General features: G+C 47.1%; 2 protein-coding genes across 3 annotated transcripts; both read left to right on the top strand.

Moving 5' to 3' along the window:
* The first annotated feature begins 11,358 nt into the window (after positions 1 to 11,358).
* Positions 11,359 to 12,229, top strand: LOC120670400. Its single transcript, XM_039950485.1, has one exon. It carries the CDS (start codon positions 11,449 to 11,451, stop codon positions 11,848 to 11,850), a length of 402 nt encoding a protein of 133 aa, XP_039806419.1. The 5' UTR covers positions 11,359 to 11,448; the 3' UTR covers positions 11,851 to 12,229.
* A 970-nt stretch (positions 12,230 to 13,199) lies between these two features.
* On the top strand, positions 13,200 to 15,825 carry LOC120671523 (uncharacterized protein slr1417-like). Of its 2 annotated transcripts, none has more exons than XM_039951880.1 (3): positions 13,200 to 13,501; positions 15,063 to 15,296; positions 15,430 to 15,825. In XM_039951880.1, exons 1-3 carry the CDS (start codon positions 13,348 to 13,350, stop codon positions 15,603 to 15,605), a joined length of 564 nt encoding a protein of 187 aa, XP_039807814.1. In that variant the 5' UTR covers positions 13,200 to 13,347; the 3' UTR covers positions 15,606 to 15,825. The 2 variants fall into 2 exon arrangements, with proteins under 2 accessions (XP_039807814.1, XP_039807815.1); XM_039951881.1 differs by having other exon boundaries at positions 13,270 to 13,501; positions 15,069 to 15,296.
* Positions 15,826 to 15,874: the final 49 nt, after the last annotated feature.

Below are 15,874 nucleotides of genomic sequence, written 5' to 3'. Positions count from 1 at the left end.
CAATTCAACTCCAAGATGATGAGTAAGAGACAGAAGATTAAGTCCAAGAAAATTAGTGATGTTCTCCTATCTACTGATTCTTCTGAAGCTCAAGGTTTTCTGTATGTGGATGGAGATGATTGTGCCGCAAATGTCTATAGGGATGAGGATGAGGAGGATGTGATGCCCAGTACTGGGATACAGTGGTCTGTTATCTCAGATGCAATGGGAGCAGAAGAACAACTTGAGCTACGTAAAAGTGCAAGAATAAGACATATTTACGAAGGAGAGGAATTTGAGTCTGAAGTAGAGGAGTTTGAGGAAAATGTTGATGAAGAAATGGATGACTACTGAAGAGGCTATGGCAGCATGTCTTTGTCATGTCAATGTCATCATGCCATGCTTTATCTTTTATCATGTGTGTCTTACTGTCGTTAATTTATAAACTTGTGATGTGTTCCTTTAGTGTTGTGAGAACTGAGGTCTGGAATTTGGACTAGAACTTTATTTGTGAGTTTGTCATGTGAACTTGTCATCTGCTCTAATGTGAATATGTGATGCCTGTCTACCTGTCTGTCTATTATTGTTTGCCAATTTTCCTGTTGGTATGGACTTATAAATGACTGGGATCATTCAGATCAGATGAGTTTCTAATTCCCTACGGTCAATCTGTCATTAGTGAGTTTTGTTTCTCATAATCTCCTCTTTGGTATTGTAGGAAGAGGAAAGTAAGAAACTGACATGTCAACAATTCAAGAAAGTTGTGCTGTACTAGGAAAATCAAGACATGAAGGTATGTATGTTGCAGTAGCCAGTAGGACAAACCTGCTGCAAGCTGTTGCATCTTCCTCTGAAAACATAATGCATTCCTTAATTTCCATAGTTATTGAACCATTTTTGAGAATTGGTAAAAACGCCTAGAAACGCCTAGGCTCGCGTAGGCTCTAGGCTGAGGGTCACCGCCTAGCTACCGCCTAGCGCCTTGAAAAACCTTGACCACATGGTACTTGAGCAATTGACAAAAAAAAAATTGATCAGTATATTGCACAGGCAAGGAAGCATCACACAAAGTGTAATCTTGACATCAGACCAAGTATCAATTTAACTAGTAATACACTCTACAAAATAAAAGAAAAATTACTGCCCGATCTCACCAATCATATTTCCCAGTGATGTGCTTAGCTCAGCTGCCCGATCTCACAATTAGGGATGAAACAGGAGCGCTCCAAATGTATGGCCCAACATATTTCACCAAACAAACACTCCTGAAGCCTTACCTGCTCCGCGTGGCCGAGCAAGCCCAGCATCCCCTGGTCCGTGCCCTTCTTGTTGACGCTGGCCGCGCTGGAGCTGCATGGCGGCCACGCTGCGCCGGAGCTCGGCGGCCCGGGCGTCCACGTCGGCGCGGCTCATGAGGCGGATGCACGTACGAGGGCTACAGCTTGAGCAGGTGCCCGCCGGCGAGCTCCGCAGGGACGCCGCAGCAGCTCGCCGGTGGACACCAGGTGCTGCAGCCGCTCGCCGCAGCAGCTCGCAGGGACACCAGGTGCTGCTGATGTCGCCTCAGGAGCGCCTCCCGTCTGGCGTCCGCGCCCGTTGGCGTGCGCCCCGGATGTGTTCTTGAAGGAGGAGACCGCCTCCCTGCGGCGGATGTCGGCGTGTGCCAAATCCCAAGGGCCGACGCGTACGCAGGGAGGTCACCGTGACCCGCACCCCCAGCGAGCGGTCGCGCGCGCGCGCGCACGCGTAGATCACCGCGTTGCCGTGGCCCGCAACAGTGACGGGAAGGGAGCCTCGCGCCGGAACTCCGCCGCCGTCCCTGTCCCTGTCCACCTCCTCGCGCGCTCAGCCCAGGAAGCCCACCCGCCGTGGCCGAGGCGGCAGAGGACAACCTGGATATGGGCTCTTCCTCCTCAAGCAGGCGCGCGATGCCATGGTCTCCGGGGACGGCGCCTCCGCCGCCGCACGCGCTCGAGTTCGCGGAGCGCGCCACTCGAGCGCTCGAGCGCCACGGGGAGGGCTCCGAGCTCGAGCTCGCTATGAGCCTCCATGTCGCTGCCGCCATCCACTGCACCTGGGCCGCCATGCCGACGCGATTTGGGCACCTGGAAGGCGGTGCCGCTGTGCGACCGAAGCTCGATGGCCTCATCAGGGACCTGGGCCACCTGCCCTGCCGCAGCTTGATGCGGAGCCGCTCACCGGCCCCAACACCTGCCGGCGACCGCCGACGCGACGGACGCCCGCTTCCCTTTCTCCGGCGCGACCTTGGCCGCGAGCGAGCGCACGGCCTCCTCCGCCGCCGTGGACTCCCCGTCCGCGGCCGCGAGCTGCGACAGCACCTCCTCGGGCGACGGCGAAGGCGGCAGCGTGGCGGCGTGCAGATGGATGTGGCGGTGCAGGAGCAGGTCGAGGGAGATGGTCTCGCGACTGCATCCCCGCGGAGCCTGCAGATCTCGGGCCGCCTCCACCGCGCTGCGCTCCTCGTCTTCCCTCACCACGCCCGCGGGTTCCGTGGCTGGCGGCGCTGGTGCCCCGGAGGAGGACGAGGACATCACAACCCAGGGAGCCAGGCCACCCGCGTCGCCGCAGCTTGACTGCAAATCTCGCCCCGCCTCCGCTCCGCTGGCCATGGCAGCCACCGAATCCAGTCCCACCGCCACTGGATTCGGCCTCGCCGGCGCCGGATCTAGGCCCCGGAGGCAAGCGCCGCCGGCCACGGCAATCGCCGGCTCTGGGCCCGCCGCCGCCGGATCTGCGGATCTAGCCTCTCCGGCCACGGATCTAGGCCTCGCCGGCGCGGGCGGTGGAGGATGTTGTCGTCGGTGGAGAGGGGACGGGCGAGATGGGGAGGTGTTTCAAATGATTTTGAAACGGGAGAGAGGGATCCGACTGTTTTATTGTGTACAGGTGCAGACCCGTATACGTATAGGTAGAAGTAGAAAGTACGTGATGTGATATAAATTAGAGTACTCTAATATGGGTACAAATTTCGAGGACACAACAGTGCTACTATGCAGGGATAGGATAACCCCTACCGGGTATCCTAGAACAGAAAATCACTATGTTCGGCTGGTGCACCAGTCTCCAGCCCTACAGTATTTCTCTCTCACATTGCTCCAGCACTAGCCTCCAGCCACCAGCCAGGTAATAGTATTTTTCTCTCACACAACTCTAGCTCCAGCCTGCCGAACACAGTGAATCTTCATGGCATGTCACCCGAACCCCAAGTATAATAAACAAAATCTAAAAGAGGCGACTAGCTATAAGATATTTGTTCTCCTTGACCACGCTAACTTGTGGCGACCAGAGTAAAGCAACTCCAACAGATTGATCTTCCTCTTTTTTCTTTCCACTTTTTCTCAATATAGTGGATTGATGTTGAAAAAACTTACTCCAGGTGATTGATTTTCCATCTCCCTTTCCCCTTTATTTTTTCTCGATCCCCAATAATTTCTCTCCAATCCCCAATAGAAATGGGAGACATCACATCTCCCTTTCCATATAGAAAGGGGGAAAATCAATCTGCTGGAGCACTTCCATATATGTTGAAATTGAGAAAGACGATTCCCCTATATGGTGAGAAAGAGGAAAAGAGAAGATCAATCTTTTGGAGTTGCTCTAAGTCGATTCGACTGATAGGCAGCATCTGGTTCCTTGGAATGCAAGGGATCCTCCTCCTCGCTCATTGGCCCTATTTATGCTTATAAGCCCTCCTCAACCATGAGAAAGAAGACTCTCTCCCAATAATCCGTAAGAAACATTTATTGGCATCCTACTATGGCCCTATTTAGATCTTTACCCGTAAACCCTGTAAACACAAAAAACACATCGAATATTGGGATATATGCATGAAGTACTAAATGAAGTCTATTTACAAAACTTTTTGCATGGATGGGCTGTAAATCGCGAGACGAATCTAATGAACCTACTTAATCTATAATTTGCAACAATGATGCTACAGTAACCATATATTAATTATGGATTAATCATAGATTAATTAGCATCATTAGATTCGTCTCGCGATTTACAATCCATCTATGCAAAAAGTTTTGTAAATAGACTTCATTTAGTACTACAAACTAAGAAGATTCCAATACAAAATTTTTACATGTAAAAAAAACTAAACACGGCCTATATGGATCGGAGAGACGACGACGCGCACGCTGCCTGTCTTGTCGTCGCCGGCTTCCTCGTTCTCACGCTCTCGTCCGGCGCGGCGGTGTGCCGTGCCGCTGCCGCAGGGGATACCACCTCCGTGGCCTTCGTGGTCGCCGGCTACGCGACGCTCCTGCTGCTCCTCGCGTGCCTCCGCGCATACGAGCGTGCGCCGTCGGGCGAGGCTGCCGACGGCCGACGGGGCCGCCTCAGACGCGCGGTATGGTCCTTGACCACCCTGCTCACCGTCATGTTTGCGTGGCGGGTCGCCGCCGTGATGCCCTCCTGGCCTGCCGCGCTCCTCGTCTGGGCTCTCGCCGCTGCCACCTCGGTCGGCAGCTTCGTCGCCTTGTTTCGCCCAAGTCCATAGCAGCATGCATGCCATCTGAAACATGTACTACCATGTTTTAGTTTGGTCCGGTGAGATGATAGAGTCCTGATATGGTACATGGGCTTGTATATGTGTTCCCCAATCAATGCAAACAGCGGCCTGTTAAAGCGCTACTAGAGTTGGAGACTTGGAGGTGATTATCATATATCAAAGTCTAAAAGAGGGCTACATGTGTGTGATGGGTCTCCTTAATTTGCCAAAGAGGAAATAGATGGTTATTAATACAAAATACACAAAGTAACCCACAAAGTTACAAGTGGCCCTCAACCTCTCCTCCTCTTTGATTTGTAGAAATGTAAGGAAAACAAGTCAATGTCAGTTTTAAAACCCCTTCTCTTACTGGTGTTGGATATTGTTTGTAGCTAAAACGCATGTAAAACATATGAATATTGTTTGTATGTCATCAATGCTGGGTTCCTGTTATCGAATATATCTTCAGTTTGACTTTTGAAAATCTTTGTTATATATGATCTTGCAACTCTCACCCACAATTTCCCCCATTAATTTGTAGACAAATCAAACTTCTTAAATGAAGAAAAAACAATTTAATCGGCTTCTAATGAATGACTAAATGTTCGTATATAGCCCCTGCTCCTATATAGGTATGGCCATCCTATCCGTGGATGCCGCACCCGAGGGTTGGGTGCGGATGTAAAATTCCACCTACACAACGGCCATTATATTTAAAATAATACAATTAAAATAATAATGTATAGTAAAGCACTCCCTATGCAACTCTAAATATATCTATAGCAAAAGTACAATCATATTTATTATGGTAAATAATAATGTATCTTACCATTATTAATTGGATACTTCTTTCACACCTTTATATTAACTATCACGAGAGATGCTAGAAGAAAAAGAAAATTTCTCACAATGCAAAAAAAAAAACAGAAACACTATGTCATCGATTTAGTAGGGCTCTAACTGGTTAGCCATTAGATTTATTTTTTTTGTTTCAAAATAAATAATTGTATCGTGTTTCAAACTAAAATTTACTCACATCTTTCATATGAAAATACTCTAAAGAACCCCATAATAGAGATACCTGCATCTACCACTAAAAAAACAACATACAACAAGCCTCTACTTAATCTTTGGTTGTGTTGAGTCAATATTGCTTGTACGAGAGAAGGAAGCATCAGGACTCTAGGACCGTACGTGAGTACGTCCAGCGAATGCTGTTTGTTGCCACTTCAGCACAGCGCGGAGAGGATAGCACTCCATGTCAAGTCGTCCTGACAAGGAAATTCCATGCTATCGTCAACCAAAATCGCATTCCATTTTACTCCCTCCGTCTCAAATATTAGTCGTTTTAATGTTTCTAGATGCATAGATTTTGTGCACCTGCTAGATATACATTATGTATAGACGCACAATAGAATCTATATATTCAGAAAAGCCAAAACGAAGAATAATTTAAGACAGAGGGAGTAACTAAGTATATGCTGGTATGGAGTAACATTCATTTGGTTTGGCCAGGAGTACGTACGTTATTGAATCCTCAAACCTAAGTAAATTAAATCGAAAAGAGACGACAAGCTAGCAGGATGATTGTCTGTCGTCCTTGACCACGCTAGGTATCTTTTGGCGACCACATCACGGTATAGGCAGCGTCGAGAGCACCAAGACCGCCGCCTCAGCACAACCCCTGCCCCTGTCCGCGGGCGGCCGGCGCGCGCTCGAACCTGCGCAGGGAACGCAGGAGCAGCAGCAGCGCCGCGTAGGCGGTGACCACGAACGCGAGCGAGGCTGGGTCCCGCCGCGACCGCGTTAGGCCGCCAGGGCGGAGTTGCACGTGAGGGCGCCCACGCACGCCAAGCTTGGTGAGGAAAGAGAGCAACCACAATGTTGCACCAAAATAGTTCATAGAGATTTTAATATTATGCATTAGCTAGCTGAAACACTGTGAAGATAGTCCATAGAACAATTCATAACTAAAGGTATCCATAATTCTATGGGCTACCCATAAGAAATAAAAAATATCTCTTCTCTCTACTGGCTCTCTCCCCCTTTCCTCCCACATGTGAACTACCCAGTCTATATATTGTGAAGACAACAATAACTATGGACTATTGATATAAAAGTTGTCCATATGGAGTACTTGGTCCATATACATTGTGCTTGTTGAGTGGAGGACTGATGAATTGTTCACTATTTTGTACATTTAACTCAACAATCCAACAAATGTATGCCAATGTTTTGGATTCAATATGTTATATGGAGTCAAGATTATTTCATCAGGACCATCACTTGCTTTCAGTGTCTTTCGCTCGGCTTGATATAATACCTTATAAAAAATATATGGCTCTTTAGATCAGAAAAAATATTCAATTGTATCTTACTATCACTAATTGAAGGTTCTTTTGAAGCCTCTACATAAAGCCATCTAGAATCCTAGATGAACATCCTAGAAGAAGAAAGAAATTCTTTAAAAAAAGCTAAATATCTGACTGGCAATCAATATACGGTAATCATCATTGATAATAATAGCTGTTGAATTTATTTTGTTTGTAACAAATTATCCATTTATGCCATTATAAAGATTTAGCGTAAAATAACCCCTTATGTCTATGGTTTGCACTAGATACGTTCCCATCTTAATTTCCCACATCTGTCATTATTATAGATAAAATTAGATCCCGCCTAATTTAGCCTAACATAACCCCCTATATTCTATATCTAATTTAGATCCTAATTTAAATCTTTCAAAAATTTAAGTCTATAAAATAGTACCGATCACATCTACCCTAACTATCCTTCTTAATCTCTTCTCCTTATTTGAATAAAAGAGTCTATTCTAAAAGGGTAATCAGATATACGTGTACGTGTGTCTATGTATAAATAGAGCTGCCATTCTATCCAAAAACAAATTCGATGTTTTTATGATGAGTAGTGCCATGGTGTTGACCTAGATGACTGGCAGTAAGATAGAGTTGGGCTTGCCAGCCTATTAGTCATGATTGTGATGTATACATGTTAAAGTATCATGTGCCGGGTGTATCTTAGCTCATGTTAGTTTGCTGTCTTTTTGGCTTGTGCGCGAGTTTTTCTTTCCTATGTAATTAATGTCTAGCACTATGTTTGAACATTTGCTCCCCCTCCTTAAATGATTTGGCAGTGCTCCTGCCGGTTTTTCAAAAAAAAAGTATATTTGCTCATAAAAGAGTTAAAATATATTCAAATTCTATGTATTAGGGTGTATAAATAAAACTCCATTTGCTGAACCCCCTAGATTTCAAACTATAAGTCATTTTAGTTTTGTTCTAAGTTAAACTTCTCTATGTTTGATCAAGTTTATAGTAAAAATCTATAAATATACATGATATTACACTAGGTTTACTGAATAAACTAAAATAATCTCGATCTATATTTTCTATAAATTTAGTCAAAATTAAACAAATTTTCTTTAGAACAAAGATAAAAAAAACTATAATTTGAGCAGATGAAGTATTCAATAGGGACATATTACTATAAGTTGCATACCCATACAGTTCCACAAGTTGATAGCCCTTTCAGGCTGTCACTGTCACGTCGATGTAAGGTGCTTCCAGAACATATATACCAACCACGCGTGCAGGCCAACTTTCCGCGAGAAATGGATAATACAGAAAAGTAGAATCCCAATGCAGCCGGTTCAATGTGTTTGACGTTACGTTGCGGACAGGAATTTTGGCTTGCAGCCGATTCTGTTTGTTCGTCGGAAACAATAAATAAAAATGGGCAACGTATAGCATGCAAACCAAGCTTCTCTGCAAACTATACAAACCAACAATTAGGACCTCATGATTCTAATCCAATTGTTAGAAATTAAGATAGATTAATTTAGCACTTAACCCCTTCCACCAATTCCCTCTTAATCTCGATTTGTGCAAAAAAAAAAACCCCTGAAAACAAGTGCACCGTTCGGTTCCGTTCCCTACCGTCGCTCCTCGCGATCGCATCGATAGGCCGCCGCCGCCCCTGCTTGACCGTCGCCCTCCACAGAGTCGCCGCCTGGAGCCCTGCGAACAGAGCCGCCCCAGCGATCCCTCGCCTGGTAGCCGCCCCAGCCCCATCGGGAGACCGTCCAAGCTACGAGCCAAGGCTTTGGGGCTTGCGCAGGCAGCCACGAGCCAAGGCAAGCAAGCAGCGCTGCAGGGGGTGCTCTCGCTTGGGCCTCGTGCAGCAGGGGGTCATCTTCGTGGTCTTGGCGCGAGCGGGGGCGGCTTGTCTCTTGGCCGCAGCCTACAGCGGCGCTAATTCAGTAGGGCAGGCGGCCCCGACCAGGGTCAGCGATCCAGCAGCAGCGCGTGGGGATTTGGCGCACAGGATCCTGAGGGGCGGCGGCGATTCTTTCTGCAGGGGCGGCGGCGCCCTATCTGTCCAGGACCGACGCGGGGTGAACGAACCGGTGCCTGGGATCCTAGGGTGTTTTTTGCACAAAGTTTGATTAGGAGGGGAATGGTGGGGGTTTAAGTGCTAAATTAATCCACCTTAATCTTTGGATTAGAATCCTAGAGTCTTGATTGCTGGTTTGCATAGTTTGCACAGGAGTTTGGTTTGCATGTCATAAGTTACCATAAAAATGAACCGGATCGGAGGTAGTATATCTATACATAAAAAGGCTACCGCTACACACACGGCTTAAACGAACCCACCGAGACAGTAGACATGGATCGTCAGGGTTGTCCCTCTCTCCTGACCAAACTCGGCTTGGGTGTGCTGACATGCAACTCCGCCCTCGCCGTCTATCATTCACACAACGACCCTGGCTCGGTGGCGTTCGGCGCCGCCTCCTATGGCGCGATGGTCCTCCTCTTCCACCTGCTGCGGAGGCTAGACAATACTAGTTCAGATCGGGAGGCTAGGCGCAAGATACTTGCTGCCGTTTGGGCTCTTACCACGCTGCTCACGGCGATGTTCGCGTCGAGGGTTGCTCCGCTCATGCCGCAGTTCGTTGCTGTCCAGATTTGGCTGATGGCTGCTACGACCGCCGTCGGTGGGTTCTTGGCCTTCTTCGCCAATCTCTGAAGATTCAGTGTAAGGCTTCCCCATCTGATGGCCCGTTGACTAGAACATGATTTGAGTTTTTTTTGCCATCAACGTCCTAACTTTGATTTTGCTTAGGAGTGGCTTGTAATAGGATATCTTGAGGTAATTACCAAAGATCAATTTGATGACAAATTGCTTAGCTTCCTCCTCTTTGAATCTGAAATTTATTTTTTCAGGATTTTCGAAGCTACATTTTTTTGTATGTTTGTTCTTCGCACCTGGCTGTGATTTAGGTCGGATCGGATTTCTTGAGGGGTTTCAGTGCTACTGTGCTAGGACGTGCGAGCAAGCCTATGGTGATTCGCTATAAAAAATCTCTCACCTGAGCACCGCGTGTTTGAAGGTTTTCTCAAATTGTTCTATCCCTAGGGTCAGCTGGAAATTTCTAAAATTAGTGATAAATTCTTGATCTTTTTTATTGTTTCCGTTTGGAATGGATTGCCCATGATCTAGTGAGGCCGTGTATCAGTTCTTGCGTAAGTCGGAGTTGATTTGATCGAGTTCATAGTTCTTGCATTTGGGAGGGAGGTTCGAGCTGTCGTCCCTATTCTGTCTTGAAAAACGGTAAGCTGCGGTGGAATTTCTTCTGGTTTGGGCCGGGTCTCAACCACAACCACAGGTAACCAGCTTAGGTCCTGTTTGGCAAGGCTCCTAGAGCGGCTCCAACGCCGGCTCCGGACGGAGTCCTGCCAAAGGGGTGGAAACGGAGCAGCTCCATCCTAGGAGCAGTACCTGGAGCCGTTTTCGGCTTACACATGGGAGGTGAAGCCGCGGGCCGCCAGCATGCGGAGGAGGAGGAGGAGCCACGCAGAGCCACGTTGGGATCTCGGTTTCCTTTTGCGACCGCTAGCTTTCAGGTTTCAGTGCAGTAGCAGCAGCTCGTTCTGCAGGTAGCAGGTCAACGTCCACAGTAGCACTGCATAGATTGAGCTCGCACAGGTATGCAGAGCAGAGCAGCACAGTGATGAGCAGGTACGCGCAGTGACACTTTGATGCTGCCTAGGACCAGCAATGCAGTCAATGCTTGAGTAATCTTGCGTAGTAATTGTTTGGTTTGTTTGATCATTGTTGTGCTGCTTTGTTGCTTGTACTGTGCTTGTCTCCGTAAGTGCATCCGTACTGCAGCAATTAGCTTTTGGATTAACCAATCAGCACATTTACTGTTCTAGCTAGCTTATCGGTTCATCTCTGTTTTTCAGAGCAGCAGGATCAGCTCATTGGTGGTGGCCTGCAGCACGGCGGTGATGCTGCTGGCCGGGGCATGCCACGGAGGACGGCTACGACTTACGAGTTTGGATGGAATCGGGGCATCAACAAGTTTGGAGAGGTTGACATGGTGAAAGACATGGCCGCAATGGCTGCCGAGAACGATAAGAAGAACTGTTTGTAATTGAAACTTGTGGAGCTCAAGGACGAAAAAAAAAGCGACTATGTCGGTTTCGCGATGCCTTGGCATGCAAGGCTTTTGAATTTGCTTGTTTAATACTACTAAGGTATAATGAAAAGCATCAAGACATATTTCGTTGACTTTATTAAGTAGTCATACTTGTTGTTTGTTTGCATGCGCGAGCGCGTGCGTAATCTCTTGTTTACATCTCTGGAGAAGACTCGCTAGCAGCCCAGCTGCTAGCATACGCGGATAAATGAAAAGATCTCTGGCTTGTTGACCGGGCAAAGGAACAGTAGACTCGGTCTCTCTTCTTAGCTTCGAGTGCAATCTACAGCTTGCAATCTATAGCCTATATAAACACGACACCCTAGCTGCACAGCAGAGATGTTCATCGTCGTGTCCGCTGTCTCGTCCACGCATCAAGTTCAATTCGGCAGCCGATCGAGCCGGCCATCATCAGCGGCGAGGTACACGAACTCACAGAGGACCTTGCGATATGGAACGAGAACGACGAGCCGCCGCCGACGCGGTTCTCCTCCGCGCGGGGCTGGTCGCCTTAACCCTCACGTCCGCCGTGTCCGCCTACAGAGCCGCGGCCGCGGGGGACGCCGGCTCGACGGCGTTCGTGGCCGCCAGCTACAGCACGCTGCTGCTGCTCTTCCGCCGCCTCCGGGCGTACGAGCGCCTGCCGCCGCCTGCAGGGGACGCCGACGCCGACGACGAGCGAAGAGCGCGGTTGAGACTCGAGGTCTGGGCGCTGTGCACGCTCCTCACCGTGATGTTTGCGTGGAAAGTGGCCGCGGCGATGCCGTCCTGGCCCGTCGCCGCCGCCGTGTGGGCCATGGCCGCCCTCACCACCGCCGGCGGCTGCGTTGCCTTGTTCCATCATCGCCCGTGACGCCGAGGAACGAACACACTAGCTCCCTGAACGATTGGGGTTTCTGTATAGTATATATTTCTCTCATGCATGCTATTATTTGGCGGTTCTGGATTCTGACGAGGTATGTATAGTGTATATATCATAATTATTAATTACTGCTTGTATTGTAATCCCCGGAGTTTATTTTTTTCTCACCAGGTTTTCTGTCTAGCTAGGTTTGGAGCGCAAGAATTTCAGAGTTTTATATTGGTCTACAACATCAAAATTTGTACAAAATCTCGCTTGGAGATTATCTCGTACAAAACTTCAAATATAGTTCCAGGAGAGGTCGATCGAGGAGGTATATATGCTACAACTGACCTGGAAAAGTCATTCGTCATGGCGTCTTATTAGTTTTGCTTAGAGCAACTCCAGCCGGGCCCTTAAATGGGACTCTATCTCTTGTTTTAGTCTCTCAGTAGAAAAAACATCTCCAACCGGGCCCCTATACGAGCCCCCATTTTGGGGAGGCCACTAAATTTTGGTCCAGAGTCCCTAGAACTGGAGGCCCTCTAAATTTAGTCACCCTGCTGGAGTTTGAAGCCCCTAAATTTTTATAGGCTGGCTCCTAAAAGCAATATAGGGGCTCAAATTTAGTCTCTCCGCTGGAGTTGCTCTTAGGAGGTCATCATCGTCGCTCAAAGCTTATGTCTACTAAGTGATTGTGTTGGACGGCTGCAAACAGCGGAGGAGATGGTTTTTGTGCATTGTTCATTTTAATTTGGTTGCAACAAACTGTCATTTGTACGTGCAACCTCGTCTTCACGAGTGAAACATTCTTATGTTGACTGTTGTACTTGTTTCGTTCTTATGAACACATCATATTGTATGTATATAATCTTATAAGAGATTTGTAATATATTGAATACCATAATCATCCTTGTCTAATTGCAAGTCAGTGTATATTCTCCTTTTAATTTGCGAAAGTGCATATACTCCAATGGTTACAAGAGTCTCAATAGCACCTCAGGTCCTAGGTTCGGCTCCTGGTGGGAGCGAATATTTTAGAATTTACCGGTGTTGTGCTTTCAGTGGTAAGTGACGTTCCCATTGGCGGTGAGACGTCTGTGATGACTATGTTAATATCGAGAATTTACCGACTCAGTCTTCGAAGATGCTCATAGGAATAAAGTTTGTATATGTATGTTTATAGAGGTGAGTGTACGTGCTTTGTAAGTATCTGAGTTGTACTGTGTAATCTCAAAAATATATATATCATTCGTTTTTTGGTGATGGCATATTCTCCTGCCATGAGGAAAAAAAGAGATGATTGTATATTCTCCTCCCTTGGTTGGTGTAGTATTTCACTGGTCACTGGACCATTCTGTAGTGTTCAACGTGTAGACCGGACGGGCCGGGGCCAGAAGGCTCCAAGAATCCGGGCGACCCGCGAGCCACCAGATCTTTTTTTCCCCTGCCTGCCGCTTCCGTCTCGCTTCCGGCTTCTCTCTGGCACGCCCCCGACCAACCCCCGCCATGGCGCTCGCTTCCGGCACCTCCAGCACCCTCCTCGGCCGCCCCGCTGGCACCGCGCGGCCCCACCCCGCGGTCTCCTCCTCCTCCGCCTCATCGATCCGGTTCCCCCGCGGCGGCGGCAGGGCTGTCTCGCTTCGCGTCTCCTCCCCTCCAGGTATGGTCAACCCAGATGTCGTTTCTGTCCCCCCACGCAATCAGAATCACTAGGGTCATGTTTCTGGCAAAAGATGCGGATTTGGGCGGTATGAATTTATAAATTGAACCCGGACCGGTCCGTACTGTTCTAGCCTTGGAAGGGGAAGAATAATTTCCGTGCGGGGATGTTTGTTGAACAAGCTTTGTAGCCTTGGAGATTATTGAATGCTTGGTTATTGGGATAACCGGCGTCATAAGAAATTTTGCTTCAACAGATTTTCAACCACGCGCGTGTATCACTCGATCACAGCCTATATTGTTTGTAGAGTTCCTATAAATTTAATTTAATTTGTCTGGGCCTCTTCTTCTTTTTAACATATGTAATCGTAGCTCTTCTGTTTGGTTCGTTTCAAAAAAATAAATCAAATTAGTTTCGCGTTGGCTACTCATTTCTGTGTGTTCTCTGTGTGTCAATATTGCTCAGATAGGTTGGCAAAACACCTTATTGGTATTATCAGTTTATCACCTAGCCATCCCTATCCGTTTAATATATCCTTTTTCAGTTTTTACCGATCAGAGTTTCAAACCATGCGTTCTCTGGTATTTGGCTACTCAGTTCTGTGCGTCGCAGTTTTACCCATATAAGCAACTGCTATCATCACCTGGCCATTCCAAATTGCCAATATCAGTGGTGTAAACCGTGCAATCTCTTAAGCCCAAAAGTAGAAATACTCAGGGCGTGTTTGCTTCCTCGCCACTGCCAGCCACGCCTCATTTGCTGCAGCACCGCAAGTGCGGCATAGAATTTGGGCACCATGGTTGTGGCAAAAAATGTGAAGGGAAAAGCTGCCACCGTCTACTGTCACCAACCAAGCAGTAGCCTAACTCTCGTGTGACGTGCCAAAGTGTGGTGTGTTAAATTCTGTGGGGAACCAAACACCCCCTCAGGTATAATCCCCAAGTGTAGATCTTGTAAATCCCAAGAACCATGGTAGACAATAGTAGTTCCTATTTACAGGTTACACTTAGACTTGTTTCCTTTTTGTCTCAAGGCTTTTAAATAAAACATTCTTCTTTTATATAAAGCTATGCATAATTTACAAATACAATGCTGCTAGCTCACTCATGACCTGGACAACTATCAACTTGCATGTTATTATTATTCATTGTGCCTGTCACCACTGTTACTCCTATAAGGATTTTGTTTCTAATGTGCATGATTGGGAAGTGGTAGGTGAGCTGAATGCAAATCACATCATAAGCATTTGTTGTTGCCAATTAACATGATTGTGGAGCTCTAGATTGAAGGGGACTTCAGTAGTTTATTCAGCATTTTTTTTAAAAGCTGTTTATTCAGCATTTCTCCTTGGCTCATATTTCCCATATTAGCGAGATGCAGGGAAGGTTTGCAGGAACTGTTAATACTGAATGTTCTGGCTTAGTGCATATTGAAAATTGAATGCTGTACTAAAATCTGAGGAATGTACTAAAATTGCTGTACTAAAATCTGAGGAATGAACAGAATTTGGCTCAAGTTCCATTCCATATCAAGTGAATAAATGTTTTATCATATTTTGCAGTAGCAGCCGCCGCAGCAGCAGCAACATCTGGTAGTATTGCTCCAGCTATTTCATTGACCAAAAAGGCCTTGAAACATCTGAACAAAATGAGGGCTGAACGGGATGAAGATCTGTGTTTGAGAATTGGAGTGAAACAGGGTGGCTGCTCTGGCATGTCTTACACCATGGAGTTTGAAAGTCGAGCGAATGCCAGCCCTGATGATTCAATTGTAGAATATGATGGGTTTGCAATAGGTAACTACCTTATATTAACTGATTTGGACTGATTACATTCTGAGGTGTAGTCAAATGTTCAGATTTTTCATCCGAGAACTAATTGGGACCGAAGAATGAACTAGTTCTAACAGTAGTGTATGTGCTTCTGCAGTATGTGATCCAAAGAGCCTTCTCTTCATGTTTGGAATGGAGCTGGACTACAGCCACGCGCTTATCGGCGGTGGCTTCTCCTTCCAGAATCCAAATGCAACAAAAACCTGTGGGTGTGGCAAATCTTTCGCGACCAGCAAAGAAACTGAGAGCGCGGCAACTGCTTGCAACAACTAAGATAGATCCATAATCATGCCAAGCAGTGTTGTAACATGCCATATAGATATAGCTTGCACCAGTTGGATTCTGGTGGCTATACCACGGGTGCATACAGAAGACTGTAAGGGTTTCTCGATTTGTAATACTGCATTCAGCAGTCTAGAATGTATTCAGCAATATGTTACTGCTGTAAGCCTGTAAACTGCTCAATATAATTCAAAGATGGTTACCTCTACCATTGGCCCCAGATTCCAATTCTCTGAGATCGTATTGTGTGGCGATCAATC

Source organism: Panicum virgatum, chromosome 4N (assembly GCF_016808335.1).
Source record: "Panicum virgatum strain AP13 chromosome 4N, P.virgatum_v5, whole genome shotgun sequence".
NCBI lineage: Eukaryota > Viridiplantae > Streptophyta > Magnoliopsida > Poales > Poaceae > Panicum > Panicum virgatum.
This window is presented reverse-complemented; position numbering and strand designations above follow the sequence as displayed.

Excerpts from the sequence above, each read along its gene's own strand:
- LOC120670400 (XM_039950485.1), top strand. The coding sequence starts at position 11,449 with ATGGAACGAGAACGACGAGCCGCCGCCGACGCGGTTCTCCTCCGCGCG.
- LOC120671523 (XM_039951880.1), top strand. The coding sequence starts at position 13,348 with ATGGCGCTCGCTTCCGGCACCTCCAGCACCCTCCTCGGCCGCCCCGCT. Across the intron at positions 13,502-15,062 it reads TCGCGTCTCCTCCCCTCCAG|TAGCAGCCGCCGCAGCAGCA; the intron begins GTATGGTCAACC and ends CATATTTTGCAG. Across the intron at positions 15,297-15,429 it reads ATATGATGGGTTTGCAATAG|TATGTGATCCAAAGAGCCTT; the intron begins GTAACTACCTTA and ends GTGCTTCTGCAG.